A 26,505-nucleotide genomic window follows, 5' to 3' on the forward strand; every position below is an offset into this window, starting at 1 on the left:
CTATGAAAGGTTCCAAAATAAATATAGTCCGATATATATTAAAATCGAAACAGAGTTCCACATTTATATATTTTAACACGCATCTAGAAGCCATTTCACAAAATTTGCGGCAATCGTATTTTAGGCGAAGGGCATTCAAACGCATTCACAGGATCAATGTAGGCGCCGCATTTTGTTCTGCCGTCCGCCAATTGTTGTACAACTGGGCCGGCTTGCAGGATAAAGTTGGAGCTAAGTCCAGACTTAAACGGTCCAGACTTAAACAAGCCGCACGCTTCGGTTCAGTTCGTGTTCAACAGAGTGGCTTCCCTGAACGCCCTCAGCAACCACTTGGGGTATTTTTCCTCGTAACACAATCTTAAGCCGCAAAAAGCAATAGTACGGATTTTACACAGTGCAAGATTGACCGAATGTTTACATCTTACCGCGAGGACAGGGCCAGCGCATCTCTGTATTTTCTAATGTCTCGACTTAGGTACCGGACGTCCTTGTGTCTTAACTAAGACGGCATAGAGTCGTAATCGTACAAGCGAATTATTCAAGTCAAAACTGAAGCCCAGTCTTGACTTCAGTCTTAAGCGGCCATGCTAGCGGCATAATCCTTTAGACTCTAGTTAAGTCCGGACTTAGCTAAGACAGTCTTAAGATCGTTTCGTGCTAGCGGGCCCTGGTATTGCTATCCTTTCTTAATATATTACACTTTGGTTCCTGAGAAAAGCGTGCAAATCATCTGTATATCACATCCCGAAAAGAAATAATTTCAATACAAACTATGAATACGGTGAGGTTTTTGCATAATGCTGGCGAGCGAAATTTATAATACAATTTCTAGATTTACAAGACTCGGACTGCAATACATATTGTACTGCAATTTGACGCTTCTAGTGGTTTATCTACCTTATTTATTGGCGTATGAATAATAAATCATTTCACGTTTAGAACAGCGCGAACGGCGCGCGCAGTACATACCAGCAGACAGTGAGAGTGACCTAATTTAGCGTTCTATTTTGCTGTACCTTCATTGGGAGTTGTGCTCACTGCTGCTATTGATGCAATGCGCGTATAGCCACCGCCAATGAGCATCGTATCAGTTACGTGATAAAGTTCCAGACAACACAGTATGTAACAATTATATTCCGGGGTTATTTGATGGGTTATTTACTCCCTTCCGTGCCGATGGTGATGTAGTAAATTCTGGTTTCTGCGTTCATCATAGCCATCTTGCGGAATTGTTATTTATATGTCATTGCTTACCAATTCCTTTTCTAAGTTCTTGACTTGTAAGCATAGCATTTATTGAATAAAGAATATGAAGTAGATATAATTTAAAATGGCACTCATTGTTGTATGTTTCGGCTTAAAATTGCGTGATGTTGCAGCATGTTTAGAATTAATGCAATTTATAGCACTTTGTCATATTTCTAGCTACCATAGATCACCACATGCTCATAGACTCGGTGGACCTACCAAAACTTTTGCGTAAGAAGGGTAGAATTCCTTAGATCTGCAATGCTCTAAAATAATAGACGATAGGTTTTTTTCAGTGTGTGCATTTTAGTTTGTCAAAGAGCCTGCACCTGAATTTTAATTTTAGTCATTAGTTTTTATCTCTTCTTATCTTTGAGTAGGCTTTTTTATTCTACCATGGACCAAGAGGCCATAGCACATGGCCGCGCATATTAAGCGAGTATTTGGAGCTGCTTTGGAGAAAAAGATGGTTGTGCTGCACGTTCTTCGCTGAAGAGTAGTTGCAGCAAGAGGTTATATAGTTAGAAATACGACAAAGGGGGAGGAAGAGCAAGATTTGTGAGAGCCACAGCCTCAAACACGGAAATCGCGGCTGGTAGAATGAGTGAGCGAGTGGACAGTAAGGGGAAATAAAAGAGGAGTTTTTAGAAGAGAGTACAAGACATAGGTCGGGTCAAATTAATTATAACAAAGTGTGTACAAGAGCGTCACCCACTCTGAATTTTATTGTACCGCTCTGCATTGCAAGTAAGTCTAAAAAACGCGGTATCGGAGTTTTCATGCCATCACCTTGAAGATGCCAGCACTCCTTGAAGTATCGCCTTGAAGATGCCAGCACTCCTTGAAGTATCGCCTTGAAGATGCCAGGAGAAAGACGCTCACCGTGTAGGCGTCCGAACAATCCCGTCTCTTCCCCCATATCTTTCTTGCGCCTGTCCTGTTTGTCTCTTTCTGAGCGTCGTCCGTTTTGGCGCTACAATTTTACAAAGGAACATGCACCAACTAGCCCCCCAGCAAGTGTTATTGCCCAAGAAGAGTTCTAGCTTCCACCGTGCGAGGCGCAATTTTGTGTTTGTGAGTTTAAGTACTGGCATCCGGAACCTTTTTTTACTGTCGCCCAACTGCGCACCGCTCCGCATGAATTCACCCTCCTTCGTCTAAGTTGTGAATACTTTTTTTTTGTTGAAGCGGAATAAGGGCGGGCGAAAACAATGTCTTCATAATTCTGTGTCAGCATGGAGCTTCCAGAGCACTGTGTGTTCGTTTTCTGCTCCCTTATATCTTTTCAGCTTGCGTTGACGGGTTTCATCCGCACGTGTGTGTGGCGTGAGGGGCCGTTGGGAAACAGCAGGGGGCAACGGGACCCATGCCTCTTCTGCTGCTGCTGCTGACCCGAGATCGGGCTTGTTTGTCGCTCTCTGGGAGGCTGGAGTGAAAGGGAAATGTCCTTCCCGCCGAAACGTCGCGGCCTTCTTTTCTCCTTGAAAAGTTCGGTTTTAGACAGAAAGAGGATATGTGCATCAGGCCTCTTGCCAACAGCTTTTTCTGTAATTCAAAAGTTAGTTTTCTTTATTTGTGTTAACGAGCGCGTCCCCCTGTTATCAGTATATCTATCGGCAAGATTAATGGTCACACAATTTAAGTCAGCATATATGAAGCTGTTTCTATCTGGGGAAGCAAAAGCTACATTTGACACGCCGTGACAGCTCCAGCGTACCTCAGAGACGCGGGCTGCAAGGAGCTATTTCTAACATCTTCCTTTCGTCCTTTTATGTTGTCGATCGTTCAAAAATTATTGTAGCTTATATGCCAATTTGTTTTTGATCGGCAAAAATACAGAATCCGGGCAAATGAGTTCACAAATTACAGACCAATTTCAGTCTTACTGGTATTTTCAAAGGTATACGAAAAGGCTATAAATAATCTTTTGACTGTGTTCATCCAGAAACACAAGATAATCTCACCCTTTCAATTCGGGTTTCAAAAGAACAAGACGCCCGAAGAGTCCCTGCTTAAAGTAAAATCGTTAATTATAAAAAATATTTAAACAAGAATGTACACTCTGGGAATCTTTCTTGATTTAAAAAAAAGGCTTTCGATTCAGTTAACCTTGAAACTATGGTTTATAAGCTCCGCAGGTATGGAATTCGAGGCGTTGCATCAGACCTCATTAAAAGCTATTTTTCATACAGATACCAATTCGTAAATCTCAATGGAGAGCACTCGGAAAATCTAGAAATAAAACTTGGAGTACCCCAAGGTTCTATACTAGGTCCCACACTATTTTTCTTGTATATAAATGATATAACTGAGGTTAAACACACACCTGAAATAACCATCTTTGCTGATGACACTAGTATATTTTTCACGGGCAAAAATGTGCAGGGGATCGAAAAGGAAACCAATCTTTACCTATCCCAGCAGTATATCTGGCTCGAGAACAATAGTTTGCAGCTGAACACGCACAAAACAAAGTTTATACTATTCAAACCAGTTACCAAAGTTTCTAAAGAAAACATTACACTTAAATACAGAATGGAATATATTGATCAGGTGTCTACACAAAAATTTTTAGGTGTCAAGGTTTAACGAAGATTTATCCTGGACTCCGCATATTAATCACCTTCTAACCGATCTTTCCCGTGCCGTAGGTTGTATTAGGCGTATAGCTCTTCTTATCTCTCTCTGGTTTAAAAAATCTTTGTATTACACATTATTTTACTCGCGTCTACTTTATGCAATATTAGTCTGGGGTACCACGACGAAAGGAAATTACGATAGGCTGCTTGTACTGCAGAAGCGCATTCTACGTCTATTTGAAAACTACAAATGTAAAATAAGTGACTTGCCAACCCAGCCACTCTTCCTAAAATACGATTTATTACCAGCCAACAAGGTATATTACTTTAAACTGATGCAAATCATCCATAAAAAAAGCTGTACACAAGGTACACAGATATATCTTCACATTATAACTTTCGAACCCTTGCACATAAAACAAAAAAAGCCAGAACCAATTATGGCAAACAGGATCTTGAATATGAAGCAGTAAAATTACTAAACCTTCATGAACACAGGATTGATCTTACTTTACCATTTAATTCCTTCACATCAGCATATAAAGCATTCCTAAAGACCACAGAATATATTTATTGAATATAGGTGCACCCATCTGAATCCAAATGATCAGTTTTCGTTTTTCTTGATTTCTTTTTTCCTTGCAGTTTATGCCGTCATGTTATTTCCTGTCAAATACAGATCCATATTTTATTGCATTTGTCTTCTCATCTTCGCGCTGTCACATATTCTCTTATGTGTTTGTATCGCTCCAAAGTGGTGTTATACTCTAAACTGCATTGTGTGTTGATATGTATCTTGTATATCTTTTTTTTTTAATTTGCTGTATTGTTAATCAGGACATTTCCCTTTGTATGCATCGTAACGTGTTGCCGGTTGCGAGCTGCACATGGGAGACGAGGCCTTGTCAGGTTACACGCCTTTTGCCGCGTCTTCCACTTTTACATGAAAGGAAAAAATAAAGTGAACTGAACTGAACTGAACTGAAAAAAAAGCAGTGACTGCATTCTGACTCTGTGCTGAATTTCTAGCTTGACGTCATGCGCAAGAAGCACAGACCGAGTGGTAAGAATTTCATCTGTCGTCTTTGGTAGCATTGGCCCTTGAAACTGAGCACTTTTTTCATATCGTCGGCCATTTGTTGGGCTTTTTGGTGACCTACCGTTCGTTCACGATAGAAATAAGCGCTTCCTGTTTCAATGCAGAGAGTCACTAGCATCTAGTCCGTAGGAAATTGAGAAAATTTCTCCATAATTGCCATCTATACGGGAAAATATTTCAAGCTTATTCGAAAAGCTCTTCGTTCTTCCGGCTTGAGTCGCTGCAACCACTCGGAATATTGTTCTGCGACGTAGCTGCAGAAATGGCGATCCTGTTCACTTGCATGTGAAATACCCTATCATCATCATCATCAGCAGCAGCAGCAGCAGCAGCAGCAGCAGCAGCAGCAGCAGCAGCAGCAGCAGCCTGATTATACCCACTGCAGGGCGAAGGCCCCTCCCATATTTCTCCACTTAACCCGGTTCTGTGCTAGCTGCATCCACTTGACCCCTGTGAACTTCTTAATCTCATCCGCCCACCTAAGTTTCTGCCGCCCCCTGCTGCGCTTTCCTTCCAATGGAATCCAGTTTGTTACCCTCAGCGACCATTGGTTATCCTCTCTTCGCACTACATGTCCTGCCCGTGTCCATTTCTTCTTCTCAATTTCTACTAGAATGTCGGTAACTTGACTTATTTCTCTGACCCACTCTGCACGCTTTCTATCTCTTAATGTTACCCTTACCATTTTTCGTTCCATAGCCCTCTGGGTTGTCCTCAACTTAAGTAGAACTCTCTTGGTTAGCCTCCATGTTTCAGCCCCATAGGTGAGTACAGGCAAGATGCAACTGTTGTATACTTTCCTCTTGAGCGATACCGGTAAGCTGCTAGTCATAATCTGCGTGTGCTTGCCAAATTCGCTCCATCCCAATCTTATTCTTCTTGCTATTTCCTTTTCATGGTCCGGATCTGCGGTTACTACCTGTCCTAAGTAGACATATTCGCCTACTATTTCCAGTATTTCGCTACCTAATGTAAACTGCTGTTCCTTCCCGAGGCTGTTGAACATTACCTTAGTCTTCTGCATATTGATTTTCAAGCCTACCTTTCTACTTTTCCTGTCTTGGTCATCAATCATTATTTGCAGTTCATCCCCCGAATTGCTTAGCAAGGAAATGTCATCGGCAAATCGCAGCTTACTGAGGTATTCTCCATCTACCCTTATCCCTAACTGCTCTCATTCCAAGTCTCTGAATACTTCTAAACAAGCTGTGAATAGTACTGGGGAGATTGTGTCTCCTTGCCTAGCACCTTTCTTTATGGGAATTTTGTTACTTGCTTTATGCAGAACTATGGTTGCTGTGCAGCCATTATATATATATTCCAGCACTTTCACGTACGGCTCGTCTACCCCCTGATTTCGTAATGCCTGCATCACCGCCGAGGTTTCAACTGAGTCAAATGCTTTTTCGTAATCAATGAATGCTATGTATAAGGGCTGGTTATATTCCGAGCATTTTTCTATCACCTGATTGATGGCATGGATATGATCGATAGTAGAGTACCGTTTCCGAAACCCTGCTTGATCCTTTGCTTGATTGCAGTCTAAGGTTGTCCTGATTCTATTAGCGATTACCTTAGTAAATACCTTATGCGTAACAGACAGTAAGCTGATTGGCCTGTAATTTTTAAGGTCCTTAGAGTCCACTTTCTTGTGAATGAGGATAATGTTTGCATTCTTCCATGGTTCCGGTACCGTCGATGACACCAGGCACTGCGTATACAGGGTGGCCAGTTTTTCTAGCACAATATCCCCCCCGTCCTTCAGCAAATCTGTAGTTATCTGATCCTCTCCAGCTGATTTCCCCCTTTTCATAGTTTGTAGTGCTTTCTTGACCTCGTCCTTCGTCACTGGTGGAACGTCTGACTGTTTTTCCCTACCGCCAATCTCATTACAGTCCTGACTACTTTGGCGACTGTAGAGATCTGTATAGAACTCCTCGGCTACTTTGACTATCTTTTCCATATTAGTGATGACGTTACCCGCCTTGTCCCTTATCGCATACATCTGGTTTTTGCCTATGTCCAATTTCTTCTTTACCGCTTTAAGGCTTCCCCCGTTCTTTACAGCATGCTCAATGTTCTCCATGTTATACTTCCTTATATCGGCCACCTTGCGCTTATTGATTAGCTTTGATATCTCGACCAATTCGATCTGGTCTGCTGGATTGGAAGCTTTCATACTCTGGTGTTTCTTAATCAAATATTTTGTCTCCTTAGACAGCTTACCGGTATCCTCTCTAACTATCCTACCGCCTACTTCTACCGCGCACTCAGTAATGATATCTCTGAAATTATTGTTCCTTGCCTCTACGGTAATGTCGCCATCCTCAGTTAGAGCTGAATACCTATTCTGTAGCGCGATCCTGAACTCCTCTGCCCTCCCCCTAACCGCTAATTCGTTGATGGGTTTCTTTCTTACTAATCTGTTGCGTTCCTTCTTCAGATTTAGGCTAATTCGGGACCTCACCATCCTGTGGTCACTGCATCGCACTTTCCCGATTACCTCGACATCTTGCATAATGGCTGGGGTTGAACACATTATGAAGTCGATTTCATTTTAATCTCTCCGTTAGGACTTTTCCATGTCCATTTCCGGTTCTTCCGTTTGCTGAAGAAGGTATTCATGATTCGTAAGTTATTGCACTCTGCAAACTCAACTAGTAACTCCCCCCTGCTATTCCTAGAACCAATGCCATAGTCACCTACTGCCTTGTCTCCTGCCTGTTTTTTCCCTACCTAGGCATTGAAGTCGCCCATTAGTACAGTATACTGCGCCTTTACTTTTCGCATTGCCGATTCTACATCTTCATAGAAGCTTTCAACTGCCTGGTCATCATAACTACATGTAGGTGCATAGACCTGTACAACCTTCAGTTTATACCGCTTATTAAGCCTAATGACGATGCCTGCAACCCTCTCATTAATACTATAGAATTCATCTATATTACCCGCTATATACTTATTGACAAGGAAACCTACTCCTAGTTGTCGCCTCTCTGGTAATCCTCGGTAACACAGTACATGCCCATCCTTCAGTACAGTATATGCCTCATTCGGCCTCCTAACCTCACTAAGCCCTCTGACATACCATTTCATGCCCTCTAGTTCCTCTAACAGCACTGCTAAACTAGCTTCACTAGCTAGGGTTCTAGCATTAAACGTTGCCAGGGTCAGTTTCCAATGGCGGCCTGTCCAGCGGAGCCAGGCTTTCTTAGCACCCCCTGCTGCGTCACAGGTCTGACCGCCGCCGTGGTCAGTTGTTCCGCAGCCCCTGGTGACTGAGGGTCGGGGTTTTATGGGGCTTATCATAGGAGGTTGCGGCCAATTACTGCACCAGGGTGGCCAACTCCTGTTCTGGTGAGGGAGTGCATTACCGGAGGTGTTCACCGGCATCAGGTCGCTCCGCAAACCTGTGTATGCAATTCCATCGACACGCGGATTTTTTTTTTTCGTCCGGTGGAGAACTGCGTGGCACCGGGATTAGAACCCCGGTCCTCTTGCATGCGAGGCGGATGTTTTGCCGCTACGCCACTGCTGCACACCTTTTCCTGAAATACCTTAAGGAAGTGCTTAATGCTTTCATGTTTTCCTTTTTTGAACGCCGAATTTTTGGCGCACATAAATTCTTTCAGGTGCGTAATTTCCGGTTTCAGATAGCTCTGCCGATTTTTTGTTACTGTCTTTAGCAGTTATACTGGCCCATGGTATGGCATGCGGAGGCACGTGGAATTACGGTTTACTTTTAATTATGCTATAGAAAACAAACTGCTCTCAAATTTATGCGTACTGCTTATATAGAAAACTGTGCAAGCGTAATCATGTAATTTGTAAACATTGTTCAACGAAGCTGAAAAATGTCATATCTGTATATGGTAGAAAAGGGCCATAAAGTAAAGAAACGTAGTTCTGACATTTGCTTCTGAATATGATAATTTCGGCGTGTCACACAGCTCATTCGAATTTGAAATCAGAGGGATTAGGTACAAAAGAAAAATATATTCTTTTAACTGCCGTAAGCTTGAATTCCAAAAATACGAAGAAATATTCTTGTTTTACAGCATTTTACATAATTTGCTGCAATATGTTTTTCTCTTCACTTATTTGTCACAACACTGGCATCATTTTATGTAAGGGTTGATAAATGGAGCTTGGGTGTAATATATATGCATTTAGTTATCAGGGATTTTACGGCTGAATTCAAGTTATCGTGAAAGAGCAGATTCTCTTCAAGCATAGCAGACATTTTCAAGCCATTTGAGTTCATCTATTGACAAGGTGTTGTAGTCGAATGTCTTGCCCCGGACAGCCGCCTATATGTTACCTCTACATCATTAATATAGAGCATACCCAACTAGCGCAGCAATATGCATTTATGATGTCCACTGCGACGTTATTGTTACAGCTCAAAGTAGTTTCTCTTAAGGTGATCTCTGTCATTTTTTAAAGTTTGCTTTACTACTGTAATGTGCTTGCACAACGGGATTACGCGCAATGACACGTATACGTATACTGTTCATTTTTTTATTTCTAAGCTAGTCTATTTAAACAATCCAGCTGATTTCTGCTTATTGCAGCAAGGCCTGTGTTGTGATATTCTTTTATTTATTTGCTTTACAAATGCCATGCGTGCAAGCAGAAATTGCAGTTTTTGATTCCCAGCATTTCATCTGCAAAAGGTTGCGGATTCGTTACATCGAGAGGACGGCAGGAGCAAGCTGTTCGCTGAGCCAGTGCACCCTCTCCAGTTAGGCACTGTTCTTATCCAAGCACAGCCTCTGAACGACTAGATTCCTGATAGCAGCGTAGCCACAACTACCTGGATAAACTACCCAAGAGCTGTTCCTCTGTTCACTTCATACAAATTCAAGGGTAGCTATAAGTATTAGGCTTCTTCAAAACGAAGGCGGGTGAATAGGTGGAACAGGATAGGTATATTTGTTAAGTGAATATACACTGAATATTGAAAGGCTGTTTCCTCCATACAGAATAGCCATTTGATTAACCCTCCATTCCGCTGGGTATTCTGCCAACAGGCGCTGAAGGTGTGCATATAAGGTTCTCATTTTTTGAATATGTTCCAGTTACTTACAAGTAGAAGGGTTGACTGAACCGTTTGACTGAAATATTTATTTGTGCATCGCTCCTCCAGGTTAAATTAGAAAAATACGTAGCATGACCTACGCAGGACAGCCTGCATGGCTCGACAATGCCTATCAAATGCGAGGTTTGTAATGAAACATAAATGGAAAAGTATGTGATAGGCCCGTTTAGGAAAAGCTGCTGGCTTTCCAACCGTGGGAACTTAAATGGATGAAAAAAGTTGTTCTACGTCGCCTAATAATGAAAACGCCTACAATATATGTTCTTTCTGGTAGTGCTAAATTGACTGTACGATGGACCAATATTGGTGTGAAAGATGGTCTAACAATGAAAAATGTAGTAAACTTCCCGAGAGGCAATGTAGGTCCTGCATTAATTCCTGTTGTTTTAGCAGTGGAACATCGTCGGCTCAATGATGGTGTGCTGCTTGGAACCGCATACCTCACCACCACCCTAGAACGTCAAACTCTGATCAGGGCAGCGCTGCAGAGAAAAGTTGCCTTCGCTATTTGACCAGTAATCTGGGAATGCTGAAATTGTTGCCTTGTCGTGTGGTCGTTTTTTGATCTATGCTGACTTTGTGGGAAGCCTATTAAATAAATCTACGTTAATTGCAGCTTGACAGGAACAACACAGATTCCTGTTTCTTGAGGTAATCTACAACGTTTACACTGGCACTTTCTTCGTCCTGAGAGTATATAAAACGTTCGATAATAGTTATTTAATATTCATTACAATAGTGTAGAAAAAATATACTGCAGAAAATGATAGCTATTCTGAACAGCTCACGAGTCTGGGGCGCACCGTATTTATAACGTCGATTGGATTTATCTGGGACCCTCCCCCCCCCCCCCAGCCTGTACATATATTAACAACACCGGTGACATGTTGGAAGCACCGAAGTCGAATAAGGCAATAAAGGAATAAAGACAACCCTTAGCTGAAGCTATGCCACACGTACATTGCTGCCTTTACGTTAAGCTCCTGCGCTCCCAAGAAAGATCGGAACCTCACAACGACTTCCCGTTAAGCATACTGTCAGCCTTTTATAATAGGCGTCTGAAGCACGCGATCTGAAGGCCGTATGTGCTGTGTGTGCATGCTGCCCACCACCTCAAGTAACATTTAGCCTTTATTCTGAAAGTACGTGTCAGATTACCAAGTGAGCTTTACGACCTGACTAGTTTTTGAACTTAAATAAACTAAAATGCATCATGCCCACACGGTACACGTGCTTGTGGAAATAAAAAGTGATTTTGTACCCCTGATTTTAACCAAACTTCGGCTGGACGTTAACTACCCATAGTAGGAAGACGCTGGAGCTCTCGGCCACTCTTCTACGCCAGATTCACATTTATGTTTTGTTTTGATATAGATTGCTGCGTTTTTCATTGCCCGCTTCACTGTAATCTTTCAGTTCTCTACGAATCATGGTGAAGTAACGTTCGTCCGGCGTTTAACATCCGTTTAGGATGGAAGGCTGTAGTCTTTCAACGAGACGTTTAGGATGTTTTTATTTATTCTATTGTGATGGGCCCGCAACACTGTGGCATTGCTTAGGGCGCTAGACTGATGCACGAAAGCATGCGTGGTTGAATCCTGGCCGTCGCGGCTGCTTTTTGATAGAGGCGAAAAGCAAGGCACCCTTGCGCTGTGATATGTATGTGCACTTCAAAGAACCCCAGTTGGTCTAAATTTCCTCAGCCCTCCACATCCGCATATCTCATAGGCTTAGCTAACTCTTTGGGACGTTAAACCCCCGCACACCAAACCAAAATATTTTTACTGGATGTGTTTCAGTTTTTATTGTTCTAATCTGGTAATTTTTCATGATTTGTTTGCTCTTTTCAAGCTATTGGGCACGAGACACGATATTGTTACTGGAGCCCGCATAGCAATAGCAAGGGGGAAACGTTGGCGCAGAGGTAGAACATCGGCTGTGCGTGCAAAAGGACCATGTTTCGAATCTCGGTGCCGCGCAATAAAGAGGTTTTGGGTGGGACCTGATGCCGGTGAACACTTCCGGAAATGCACTTCCTCATCACAACAGAATTTGGCATGCCTGGTATAGCAATTGGCCCAACCTCCTATGAATATCCGAACACACCCCTGGTCATCAGTCCCCTGCGACTGCGAAGCAATTGACCACAGCGGGGGTCAGAGCTTTACCGCAGCTAAGGGCGCTAAAAATCTCTGGCTCCGGACAGGCCACCATTGGAAACTCACACTAGCATGTTTCAAGCTAGAATTCTAGGCAATGAGGCTTGTTTAGCAGTACTGTTAGAGGAACTTGTAGGGAACGATCTTCCATCGTCCCCTTTAAAGTCGGCTTTCCTTCCGCGGTAGTTACTCTAGCTATCGCGGATTGGCGCCAACATTAGTGGTTAACATTAACTATCGAGAGATAGCGCCAGCGTCGCGGAAGCACAAGCGCCACCCCTGATCTTCTTACCGCACACGCGGACAAAGCCAACTCTCTTCGGCATCGGGAACTGGACGCGAGTGGACGTCTCCTCGCGGCCCTCCGCAGTCACCGGCGAAGTGAAGCCTCGTGGGACTTCTCCCGCTTGCCCGTCTTGTCCGGCCTCAGAGTTTATCCCCTGCCCTAGCGTGGGCAAACATTTGCCTATAGCCTTGCTGGTGAGTCAGACGACCTGTATTCATTAGCGAGTTTTATTGGTAGCTGGCGTTGTTGTTGCTGAAGAAATAAATGCCTGTTTGTTGTCAGCACGTATTGTGCCTTTGTTCCCGCGAGCACGGCCCGCAGTGGTCGGCGTGCGCTCGGTATCGCACTCGATCACTGGGTGGGGTTGCGGTTTAGACTGTCAGCCGCGACTAAGCGGAGAAAACGTATTTATCCCCCTATTCCAACACCACAAACTAGAGGGTGTGAAATGGCATGCCATAGAGCTTAGTGAGGGAAGGAGGCCGAATGAGGTAAACACTGTACTGAAACGCGGACATGTATCCTGCTATCAAGGTTTACCGCAAAGACGACGGCTAAGATTCCTTCTTTATAAGAATATAGCTGGTAATTTATTGGATTCTATAGCATTATTCAGAGCGTGGCAGACACCGTAATAAAGGTTATTAAGCTGTATAAACTCAAGGTTTTGCATCCCTATATGCCTATAAGTAGTCATGATGCCCAGGCAATTGAAAGCATCTACGAAGATGTTGAATTAGTAGTGGGAAAGAAGAGGCGCAGGGGGAGGGGGGGGGGGGTACTGTACTAATGGGCGACTTAAATACTAAGGTGGGGAAAGAAGGGGCTGCCAACCGGCCAGTGTGTGACTTTAGCATTGGTTCTAGAAATAGATCAAGTTACTAGTTTATACTAAAAAAAGAAATTGACATCATAATGTGTTCTAACCCCGGCATAATGCAAGGATGCAGAGGTAGTCGGAAAAGTGCGATGCAATGACCACAGAAAAGCAAGGTCTTGAATGTGTGTAGATTAGAAAGGGGAATGAAACAGATTAGTAGGGTAGCAGTTCATCAAACATTTGGCGAAAAAGTGGGGGGGGGGGGGGGGAGTGCGGAAGAATTTAAAATCTCGCTGTAGAAATATGGTCGCTTTTAACTGAGGATGAAGACCTTAGCATAGCGGAATTGAGAAATAATTTCCAAGATATTATTACCGAATGCACTGTAAAAGTAGGTGGTAGAAGTGCTAGAGCGGATACTGGTAAACTATCTAAGGAGACAAAATATGTGATTAAGAAATTACAAATAGGAAACCTTCCAACCCAACATGTACAATAGAAATGGCAGAGATCTGCCAATTATATCAAAGCTAATCAATCAGCGTTATTCGGGTGACATAATAAAGTATACTGAGGGGAAAGGTGAGCAAGCTTAAAAGAACGGGGGCAGCTTTAGACGGCGAAGGCGGAAATTGAGCAATAACGAAACTCAGATGTATGATGGACAAGATGGACAATCACATCATGAATATGAAATATAGTCAGAGTAGCAGAGGAGTTGTCTAATTATCTTACAGTAGCCACAATAATCAGAACAATAATGAGATTGGAAGCAGTGAAAAATACTCAGATGTTCCGCGAGTGACGAAAGACGAGGTCAGAAGGCATTAGAAACTATAAAGGAGAAACTATAAAGGATGGGGGAGGATCAGGCACTACAGATTTCTTCTAGGACGGAGCTTATCGTGCTAGGAAAACTGGCCACCCTTTACACGTAATAGCTGGTTTCATCGATGGTAGCGGAATCTTGGAAGAATGCCAAAATTATCGTAATTGATAAGAAAAAGTAGGCTAAGGGCTTGATAAATTAGGCAACACTCAGCTTACAATCCGTTATATTCAAGGTAATTACCAGGGTAATAGATAACAGGATTACGAGAACCTGCGCAGATTTTAGGAAAGGGTCGATCATATCCATACCACCAATAAGGCTGCAGAAAAGTTCCCAGAATATAACCAGCTCTTATACATTGCACTGAGTAATTACAAAAAAGTATTTGGCTCAGCAGGAACATCGGCAGTCATGCTGACATTGTGATATCAGGGTGTAGGCAAGGTGTATGTTAAAGCACTTTATTTTTCTGCATAAAGAAAGTTAAAAATTTCACATAAACGGGTTAGGCAAGGAGTAAGGATAACGGAAGTACTATTCACAGCTTGCTTAGAAGAAGTATTCAGAGATTTCGAATGGGAGCAGTTAGAGAATAGCTTGCATGGAGAACACCTAAATAATCGGCGATTTGCTGATGCCATCCACCTGCTAAAAACTCGGGGAATAAATTGTAAAGAATGATTGATGACATAGAAGAGAAAAGCAGGAAAAAAGGAACACAAGAGCTCTGTATAAGACAATCAAAGATATCAAAGGAAGCTTCTGTGCTAAGCTGGGCGTGATAAAGGACAAACGAGGCAAGGACCTCACTGAAGCCTCAGAGATAAAGAAGAGGTGGCAGGAATACACAGAAGAACTGTACAAGAAGGACCCGGATGTGCAAACCCAACATAGGACGGTTGTGATTACTGATCTCGAGCCGGGCATCCTGAATAGTGAAGTTGAATGGGCCTTAGCCAGCCTTGCTAAGAACAAAGCTAGCGGAATTGATGGTATTCCAGCTGAGTTGCTTCAAAACCTCAACCACGACGCTGTTAACACACTGCATACATTATGTCAAAAGATTTGGACAACCCTGCAGCAGCCACAGGATTGGAGGAGGTCAGTTTACATCCACATTCCAAAGAAAGGCAGTGGCAAAGATTGTTGCAACTACCGCACGATCGCGCTTATTTCGCATGCTAGCAAGGTGATGTTAAAAATCCTGCAAGGTAGGCTGCAGCAGTATGTGGATCGGGAGCTTCCGGACGCGCAAGCTGGGTTTCGCAAGGGCAGAGGAACTAGAGACCAAATTGCCAACCTTCGCTGGATCATGGAAAACGCAAGAGAGTTCCAGAAACCCATTTACTTCTGCTTTATTGATTATGCGAAAGCGTTTGACTGCGTAGATCACAGCAGATTGTGGCAAGCTCTCCAAGAGATGGGAGTTCCAATTCACCTCATCTGTCTCCTCAGGAACCTTTATGAAGGGCAAGAGGCCACAGTCAGAACTGGGCATGGTCTTACTGATTGGTTTCCGATTGAGAAAGGGGTGAGGCAAGGCTGCATACTGTCGCCCTGCCTATTTAACCTATATGCAGAGTGCATCATGAGGAAGGCCGGTCTGGACGAGTCTTCAGCTGGAGTGAAGATTGCTGAAAAACATATCAACAACCTTAGATATGCGGATGATACCACTTTAATGGCAGAAAGTGAAGTGGAACTCAAGAGACTTCTGATGCGCGTACAAGAAGAGAGTGAGAAGTTTGTGCTTAAACTGAACATTAAAAAGACGATGATCATGGCGTCTTGCCCTATCAAGTCCTGGAGCATCAATGGACAAGAAGTGGAAGCTGTGACAGATTTTCTGTTCTTGGGCGCCAAGATTACCTCGGAAGGAGACTGCAGCCATGAAATTAGGAGACGCCTGCTTCTGGGAAAGAGAGCAATGATTAGCCTTGACCGCCTAGTAAAGAGCAGAGACATTAGTCTGCCAACCAAGATCCGTATAACCCGTGCTATGGTCTTTCCAGTTGTGATGTATGGATGCGAGAGTTGGACTGTGAAAAAGGCTGACCGCCGAAGGATTGACGCGTTTGAATTGTGGTGCTGGCAAAGACTCTTAAGAGTTCCTTGGACTGCCAGAAGATCAAATCAGTCGATATTGTCGACCATAAACCCTGACTGCTCATTGGAGGCTCAAATTCTAAAGTTAAAGCTCAGCTACTTTGGTCATCTGATGAGAAGAGAGGAGTCGCTGGAGAAAGATTTGATGTTGGGAAAGGTTGAAGATCGCCGGAGAAGGGGTAGGCAGCGAATGCGATGGTTAGATGGCATTCCTGAGGCATTGCAGATGAAGCTATGTGATGTTAAGAAGATAGTGAGAGACCGGAAAGCGTGGCGTGACATGGTCCATAGGGTAACGAAGAGTCGGACACGACTGAACGCCTGAACTGAACTGAGGCCTAAATATCAATATGCAGAACACTTACGCAATAATCAACAGCCTAGTGAATGAACAACAGTTTCCAATAAGTAGCGAATCACTAGAAGTCGTAGGGGAATATGTCGACTTAGCACATGCAGTAACTGCAGATCCTCATCCTTAAAGGAAAATATCCAGAATAAGAATGAAATGAAGCACATTTGGCGAGTACCCGCAGATTATGACCAGCAGTTAACGAGCATTACTCAAGAGGAAAGTACATCACAGTTGCAATTTATCTGTTCTCACCTCTGGCGCTGAAAAGTGGAGGCTAACGAAAAGGGTTCAACTGAAGTTGAGGACAACGCGGAGGGCTATGGAACGAAAAACAGTAGGTGTAAAGTTAAGATATATAAATCGTGCATAGTGTGTCCGGGAAATACCTCAGGTAACTGACACTCTTGATGAAATTAATACGAAGAAATAGGCATGGGCACGGCACGTACTGTGAAGGGAGGACAACCGATTGTCGCTTAGGGTAATAAATTGGATTCCAGGGGAAGGAAAGAGTAGTAGGGTGCGGGAAAAAGTTAGGTGGGCGGATGAAGTCAGTTTGATGCAGCCAGCACAGGACCTAGATAATTGGATAATAATAGGAGAGGCCTTCGCCCTGCATTGACCGAACGATGACGATGATGATGCATATCGATATGAATTTGAGGCCCCTGCCTTATACTCATCGATGACATAAATGTTGTAATTGGTTCACACCCCCACACCGGACATAAAGAGAGTAATATTTATGGTGGTGTCTTGATATCAGAGGTTACTTGCTAATGGCATACGGAAGTAGAAAAGTATCTAATTGAAATTTTGTAGAACTTGCTAGGAACAAAAATCCGATCTTCCGATCGTAACTGTTCCTTCTGCCATGTCGGCGTTTGTTCAACTTCGTTCGTCGCCTAGAGCAGATGGAATGCAAGGTCTGTGGATCGAAGGGAGCGAGAATGTTTCTTTTTAATAAATATATTGTGCGAACCAAGTGATAAGAATTGAACCATTTTCTAATAAATCAAAATATATTGTCCACATTCCATACACTGCTAGCCCCGCCGGGGAGCAGGGGTTACGGCGCTCGACTACTGTTCCCAAAGGCGCGGGATCGAATCCCGGCTTCGGCGGCCGCTTTTCGATGGAGGCGAAAAGCTGCGATGTCAGTGCACGTTAAAGAACCCCAAGTGGTCAAAATTTCTGGAGTCCTCCACTACGGCGTCTCTTATAGCCTGAGTCGCTTTGGGACGTTTAACCCCACAAACCAACCAAACCAAACCAACCAACTATACACTGCTAGCCGGCGCATCTCGCATGTGAATGAACAGCGCTTAAGGTACGCCCTCCCACCGCCAAAAAAACAACAACAATGGCTGTTACTTTTTTCACCGCACGTAGCTTTAGCCCTTAGCCCTCCATGCGTTACCGAACTACATGCAATGAATTTCATAATGGCATGCTGAGGTGGTTCGATTATTTTTAGTTCTTGTGTGTGTAAAGTTATGTAGCTTTAAATGTTTGCTCTAGGACTTGGTCAAGCTGTGCGTCAAGGCGAGCGCATTAGTAAAATCAGCCTCGAATAAGAGCCGGTTATTTCAAATGACCGTTCTGGTGATTCTCTTTTGAAAACATTATTTAATGAGTCGTAACTTTCTTGAGCGTTTTAAACAAATAAATGAATGCTATGTTTCCAAGCCTAAGCTACAATGTTTACTTTTCGTTGTCCACTAAACCTCTATTTTATTGGCACGCGGCTGGGGCTTTGCTACTTGCTTCAGAAACTGTCTTTCCAATATTAGCAGCGCCATATTTGAATAGTTGCAGCAAGATCTGTCATCGCATCGACGACATACGTTCGGCTTGACTGATGGGAGGAATACGGCTTTTCTGGGACTGGACAAAGCCAGTGGTTTCATTTCCATAGACTCTCATACACAATCTCATGTGGCATTTGTTGTTCCCCAAAAGGTGAGTTGAGCCGGTTATTGAGTTCGTCATTCTCACTTGTGCCGACTCGGCGGTGGCCATCGTATCCTCCGATGATGAAGATACGCCCGGACATCTCCACCATATGGTGGCTGCTGCGGGGGCTGGGCATGTGCTGTATCAGGCACCACGAGTTGGACAAAGGTGTGTACTGTTCTACGCAGCTCAGAACTAGGTGACCGTCGCAGCCGCCACTCACGTAGACCCTGCCTGCGTTGGATGCACAGGGATCGGTGTGAGCTTCGAGAAAGCGTGAAATTTCGCCGGGATGTTTCTTTGAAGTTATTTGCTTCGCTAATCATCGACATTTACGCAGCTAACAAAAGTTCACCTCTATGAAGGCATTAGGCGTAACGAGAAAACGGGAATTTGCGAGTAGATGAACTCGGGGGTTCTGTGGTTAATAATTATACTGCCTTTACCCCACGTCGGCAGGTAGCACAACTTCCTCCTCTGCTGTATAGCCGAATCCTTACGGCGCCCCTTTAAGTCATACGATTGTAGGGAGGTGTTGAAAAGTTTCCTTAGCTGAGGGATTTACATATGGGGTGTAACAAATGCTCCGCTACACTGTTAAGCAATAAAAGAGTTGCTCGATTGTTCTTGATAAAAACAGCAAAGTCAAACTTCGATACTGCTGAACGGTTTAAAACAAAATATTGCATATAAGGAAAAAATGAAGATTTATATTGCAAGCTGCAATAAAGCCCAAGCTTTACTCGGTAACTTTTACGTAAACAGTAAAAGTAAAAGTAAACAGTAAAAAACAGTAACAGTAACAGTAAAAGAAGTTTGTCTCATTGACACTGCGTATGTCAATTATAGCGGTTCCTAATAGCTACAGCCGCCCTGATATTTATAAGATAGAGCGAGCGTCGCCCAAGCTGCTAGTCAGCGCCTTACTACGGCGATATGCGTGCAACACGGCAAGAGTTCGCGCACGCGCACGAAGGTAGGACGCCGTCTAGTAAGCTCTTCCGATCACGATGACACACGCCCTGCCACCATATCTTTTCGAAAAAAAAGACAAACAGAAAAAACAAAACAAAAGAAACCGGCGTGCAGTAGAGCCCACATACTTTGCTTGTGCCACTTTTACCGTGTTTCTATCGAACAGAAAGCTGCTAAAATCAGAAGTTCCAAATTGTAAGAAATGCTTCCTACGTGCTGCTGTATTTTTTTCCTTTTTTTTTCCTTTTTCTTATCTTAACTCTTCTCCAGGAAGGAAATCACGTCTAAATGTCGCATGCTATTCGTGCGCATGTGCTCTACTGCCCTTCGGGTTTTCGCGAGCAGATTATATGGCAGGGCGGCTGTCCTCATGATCGGAACAGCATAGCAGACGACACTCTACCTTTGCATGCGTATACAAACTCTAGCCGTGTTGCACGCTTATCCCCGTTATAAGGCACTGGCCAGCAGTTCGGTCGGTGCTCGCCCTATATTGTTAAAATTCAGGGCAGCTGTACAATTCTACGACACGCCAATAATTTAGCTTCGTGCCGAACAAGGTAAACGCGCTCGAATTGTTTCCAAATGTAGCTCATTTTCTTGTTTCCGGCTGAAACAAGAAAGCGTAAAGGGTCGTAGGCAGCGTCACAACATTACAAATTGTACTGCGGTATATGAGACACACTATGAAAGTAGCATAGACATCGACACACGGGAAGAACTTCAAGTCAGTTTTTTGACAGCTCATGAGCGCGGCTAAGAATAGAGGTCGTCATTGTTTTATGCTACCTATTAGAGCCACCAAAAACTGTAGAACCGTAGTACTTACACCATTTGCCACAGGTCTCAAAGACATAATAAAATAAGGTGCAAGCTGCTAAAATTCGGTGCTGAGGCATGTCAAGAAATATAGGAATATCAGTGTAGTTAGAACACATTAATTTCCTAATGATTATATCTGGACACAATAGAATAGTAAAAGGATTAGTTTTTAGAGCATAAGCTGCGTTGTGCGCTGGACGCTGGACCGCCTCAATCCTTGCCCTTTAACGGCGGTTAAGGTCCTTGGCCGTGGCTACAGCAGTCGACCGCCTTTAAGGCATACGGCCCTGTTTACTTTTCTAACAGCTACCGGCTTGTGTGACAAACTCTGAATGTGCTCCAGGTCCCCTTAATCTTCCCCTCTTTTATCTCCTTATCTCTTTTCTCGAGTGTAGGGTAGCCAACCGGTGGCCTTTCTGGTTAACATCTCTGCCTTTCATCCTGATATCTATCCACCTACCTACCTACCAACCTACCAACCACGTGCCTACCTACAAACCTAACTACCTAACTACCTACCAACCTGCCTACCAACCTACCTACCACCTACCACCTACCTACCTACCTACCTACCACCCTACCAACCTTTGTGCCTACCTACAACCTAACTACCTACCTACCTACCCATCTACCCGTCTATCCGGCTGACTGACTGTCTGACTGTCCGTCCGTCCGTCCGTCTGTCCATCCGTCTGTCCGTCCGTCTGTCTGTCTTCTGTCTGTCCGTCCCTCCGTCTGTCCGTCCGTCCATCTATCCATCCATCCATCTATCCATCCATCTATCCATTCATCCACCCATCTATCAATCCATCTATCCATCCATCCATTCATCTATCCAACCATCTATCCATTCTTCTAACCATCAATCCATCTACCTACCTACCTACCTACCTACCTACCTACCTACCTACCTACCTACCTACCTACCTACCTACCTACCTACCTACCTACCTACCTACCTACCTACCTACCTACCTACCTACCTACCTACCTACCTACCTACCTACCTACCTACCTACCTACCTACCTACCTACCTACCTACCTACCTACCTACCTACCTACCTACCTACCTACCTACCTACCTACCTACCTACCTACCTACCTACCTACCTACCTACCTACCTACCTACCTACCTACCTACCTACCTACCTACCTACCTACCTACCTACCTACCTACCTACCTACCTACCTACCTACCTACCTACCTACCTACCTACCTACCTACCTACCTACCTACCTACCTACCTACCTACCTACCTACCTACCTACCTACCTACCTACCTACCTACCTACCTACCTACCTACCTACCTACCTACCTACCTACCTACCTACCTACCTACCTACCTACCTACCTACCTACCTACCTACCTACCTACCTACCTACCTACCTACCTACCTACCTACCTACCTACCTACCTACCTACCTACCTACCTACCTACCTACCTACCTACCTACCTACCTACCTACCTACCTACCTACCTACCTACCTACCTACCTACCTACCTACCTACCTACCTACCTACCTACCTACCTACCTACCTACCTACCTACCTACCTACCTACCTACCTACCTACCTACCTACCTACCTACCTACCTACCTACCTACCTACCTACCTACCTACCTACCTACCTACCTACCTACCTACCTACCTACCTACCTACCTACCTACCTACCTACCTACCTACCTACCTACCTACCTACCTACCTACCTACCTACCTACCTACCTACCTACCTACCTACCTACCTACCTACCTACCTACCTACCTACCTACCTACCTATCTATCCTTCTACGTAGCTATCGACCTACCACTCTATCGACCTACTTATCTATCTACCTATCTATCGACCTACCTCTCTATCGACCTACTTATCTATCAACCTACATATCTACCTACCTACCTATCTACCTACCTTCCTTCCTTCCTTCCTTCCTTCCTTCCTTCCTTCCTTCCTACCTACCTACCTACCTACCTACCCATTGTTGTGGGCCGCTGTGCCCACCTAGAGATAGACACAGAAGAACGGAGGACACAGGCAAACACCACTTGCCTCGGCGCTCTTCTTTTGTTCTATAACCCTCGCGCTCGTCTCGCGCTCGTCCCGCGCTTCTTCTTTTTCTGGCGCAGCGCTACTCGGCGCGCGCCGTAACATTTTTCCACCGGGGGGGGGGGGGGAAGAAAGTGTCGCAGGAAGAAGGGGGGAAGAAAGTGTCGAGCTGTTGCAGGCGCTCCATATATGGGGCGGCATTTCGTGGGGAAGGCAATGAGGCAGCAGGCGACGACAGTAGAGGTGATGACCCGGTATTTAAGTCGGAGTCAATGCTGGCGCCGTTGACATATCGCTTCATGTTTGACACATGCTCCGGGAAAATGTGGTGCACACCGCATGGTCGATGCTCGGGGAGGTCTTCGAGGCGGTATGTCACGGAGCCGAGCCGTTCAACGACGCGGTAAGGGCCGCGGTATCGGGGCGTGAGCTTCGTGGCACGGCCAGTCGCGCGGATGGTTCGGCGAACGAGGACCAAGTCACCGGACCGGGAGGAGGGAAGTGGTGGTGCTGCCGCATTGGCCACTTGCACACGCGATTGAGCCCTGAGAAGGTTGCGCTGAGCGTCGAGGCGGGTGTAACGAAGTCGTTGGGCGGAGTCACTTGGTGGCGCAGTCTGATGGAGAAGACCCAACTGCATTGAGAGGGATGGAGGGTGTTCTGCCATAGACCACTGAGAACGGCGTGACATGCATTGTTTCTTGCCTCGCAGTGTTGAGTGCAAAAGGTGCCGCAGAAACAAAACGATCCTAGTTTCTGTGGGACGGAGCCACGTAGGAGGCGAGTATATCCGTGAGGGTGCGGTTAACACGCTCCACAAGGCCATTGCACTCGGAATGATTGACGGATGTAGTGGAATGCGCAATGCCGAAGGAGCGGAGGGTTCGCTCAAATTTATGGGACATAAAGCAGCTCCCACAGTCCGTGATAAGGTGTCGGGGCACACCATGCCGAATAACGAGATGCTATTCCCCAAACAAAACGGCATGAGCGGAAGAGGTGTCTGGAACAGGCAGTGCTTCGACCCGCTTGGAAAAGTAGTCGATCGCAACCAGAATATACCTGTTTCCGGCGGGCGTCTTCGGAACTGGCCCAAATGGTCCAGTCCAACCAGTTCGAAAGGTGAACTAGGCTGCGAAAAATCCTGCGGAGGTGGCTTGGTTATTCCTGTGGACGATTTCCGGTATTGGCACGTCTGGCAGGATGCAATGTATTCCTTGACGTCTCTGGACATATTATGAAACCAAAACCGCTCCGACACTCGTGCGTAAAAGGTATTGCCGCGACCAAGGTGACCAGCTGTGCGAGCATCGTGTAGGCTGCGCAAGACTTGCGACCGCAGTGTTGCTGGCACCACTGGCAACCACACGGGTGGTCGACCACGGAGCCGCCTCACATGACACAAGAGATTATCTCTAATTCGATAGGCGCGGCGCAGTTTACGGAGGCCTGCGCCGGTGGCGGTGCCAAGGGATTGGACTATGGCCGCAATGTCGGGATCTTGCGTTTGTGCAGTCCTGAAATCCGTCAAAGTCGTCACGGCACAAGGGTGGCGAGAAAGGAAATTGGCATCTTGATGGGCAGAACCGCGCCGATGCACTATGGTGAAATTGTACTCTTGAAGTTGCAGTGACCAGCGTGCAATCTTGGCTTTTACGTGTTTGGCAGACTGAAGCCAAGTGAGAGCGCTATTGTCCGTGACTATGGTAAAATGACGGCCGTACAGGTAGGGACGGAACTTCTCGACGGCCCAGACAACGGCTAGGCACTCGAGTTCCGAAGAGTGGCGGGGCGCTCTACGTCGGAAAACTGGCGGCTGGCATAAGCTAGAAGTTTGTGGTCACCAGACTAGTCTTCCTGCAGAAAGCCAGCGCCGAGCCCATCTTGGCTGGCATCCGTGTGGAGGACGATGGGGGCAGATTCGTCGTAGTGGGCCAATGTGGGAGGCTTGAGGAGGGCGTGCTTGATGTCAAGGAACGCGAGCTGTTGGACCGGCGTCCAACTCCACGCTGCATTCTTCTTCAGCGCGGCGGTCAACGGACCGCTTCTCTTGGCAAAGTCCGGAATGAAACGACGGAAATACAAAGCAAATCCATGGAAACTTTTGAGCTCCTTGGCGGTGGTGGGAGCTTCGTAAGCCGATAGCGCTTTTAATTTTTCAGGGTAGGGACGGATGCCATGCCGGCTCACAACGTGACCCAAGTACGTCACCTCTGCAGAACCGAAGAAACATTTCTTTGGTTTTAAGCGAAGCTCAGCAGAGGTAAGGGCTTCGAGGACGAGTTTGAGTCGCGTTTGGTGTTCTTCAAACGTAGCCGCGTAGACAATTACGTCGTCCAGGTAGACCAACGCCATAGTACACTTCATATTGCCTAAGACGCGATCCATGAGGCGCTGAAAGGTAGCTGGAGCATTGGAGAGACCGACGGGCATACGGTTGAACTGGTAAAGGCCGTCGGCAGTCACGAAAACCGTCTTTTCCGCATCATCGGGGTGAACAGGCACCTGCCAGTAGCCCGAGAGCAGATCTAGGGTGGAAAAATAACGGGCCCCCTTCAGGCGATCAGGTGCATCGTCGAGGCGGAAAAGAGGGTACACGTCGAGGTGCATAATAGCATTTAACTTGCGATAATCAACGCCGAAGCGAAGTGTTCCATCCTTCTTGCGCACAAGGACTACAGGGGAGGACCAAGGGCTACAAGACGGGGCAATGATTCCCTGGTCAAGCATGTCGCATACGTGCTGCTGGATGACTCTCCATTCGGCTGGCGCTACACGGCGACGTTGGTGATGAATGGGCCCGCGGTTTTCGGTGTTGATCCGGTGTTGGGCCCAGGAAGTGCACCCGAGTTCACCGGCGCTCAGAGCAAAGCAACTGCGATGTTCGAGCAGCAAAGCCTTGAGAGAGGCAAGCTCCGCGTCGGTGAGGGTGGGGCCAAAGTTAAATGTTTCGCATGGTAGGACCGCCAACGCTGGAGGGTGCTGAGGCGGTGCTTCTGGTTGCAGAGACGCAACCGGTTATTCGGAGTTCAGGATTGAGGCCGTACCCAATTGAGTGCCAGGAGTCAGAACGAGAGGCGCGCGACTGCTGTTAAGCATAAATACGTGGGCCTCTCCGTTGAGCACAGGCAGAAGGCTTCGAGGGGAGGTCATCTCACGGGCTGTAGCTGAACACCGGATGGGTTCGAAAAGCATGTCCGCTGTGATCGGACTGTCAAGCTTGGCATACACCCACATTGCCGCACCCGGTGGCAGAGTCACGGCGGACGCTACAGTCACGGTAGTGTCGTCGATCGGCTTGACTCGACGTGGCCACTTTATTGCGAGGTAACGCACAGATTTTGAGGCACGCTTGGTCGCCGACACCAGGGACTGGAACAGGGCGACGCCGAGACTGGAAATCCGGCTAAGCCAGCCGGGCCCACGAAGAGTTCGGCTCGCCCGTGGTTCTGTAGTGGTAAATCTAAGGACGACTCCGGCTTGCTGGCACCACCCGCACCCAAGGACCACTGGCCAAATAAGGCTGTCTGCTACAACAAACTCGGTGGAGAGGGTCTTTCCGAGCGCTGTCAGATTGACGATGACACGTCCGACTTGCTCCACCGGGGCGCCGTTCAAAGCTAAGAGCCGAATTTTGGCGGCTGGAAGAAGCCGGTGGGGCTCGATAACAATAAACAATTTGTCCAGCACATTGACAGCCGCTCCGGTGTCGACCAAGGCCTCTACGTGCCGGTCAAGCAGAACGACGTCGACGAGTACGTAGGGAGCTTCAGTTGTTATCGAAACCGACGAAAGGAGGGGACAAGGTGAACGAAGCAGTGTGGGGACGGATTTTATTCGGCGGAATGGTGCCCCCTGAGTTCCGCCAAATCGTTTTCCGACGTCGAAAGGCTAGCACAGTTCCTTGCGTAGTGCCCCCTCAGGCCGCAGCGGAAGCAGGTCGTGCGGGTGTCGTTACGCTCGCGTCGGTTAGAGGCCGCTGTAGGGACTGCCAATCGAGGAGTCTGCACCGAGACGGTGTGCGCGGCAGACGGTGGCGACCCTCGCGTGGCCAACAAAGTCAATCCCGCCTCAATGGCGAGCGCCATGGCGGCGCGGACAGACTAAGGACGC

The 26,505-nt window shown here is 46.0% G+C and overlaps 1 protein-coding gene across 1 annotated transcript in view; it reads right to left on the reverse strand.

Moving 5' to 3' along the window:
* Positions 1 to 18,491: 18,491 nt before the first annotated feature.
* Positions 18,492 to 26,505, reverse strand: part of LOC146184443 (uncharacterized) — a 15,535-nt gene continuing 7,521 nt past the window's right edge. Inside the window, exon 3 of the mRNA XM_084608538.1 lies at positions 18,492 to 18,775. Coding sequence (XP_084464664.1) covers positions 18,492 to 18,775 — 284 coding nt within the window. The remainder of the gene's footprint in view (positions 18,776 to 26,505) is intronic.

Source organism: Amblyomma maculatum, chromosome 7 (assembly GCF_055883805.1).
Source record: "Amblyomma maculatum isolate TAMU_Amacu chromosome 7, ASM5588380v1, whole genome shotgun sequence".
NCBI classification, from domain to species: domain Eukaryota; kingdom Metazoa; phylum Arthropoda; class Arachnida; order Ixodida; family Ixodidae; genus Amblyomma; species Amblyomma maculatum.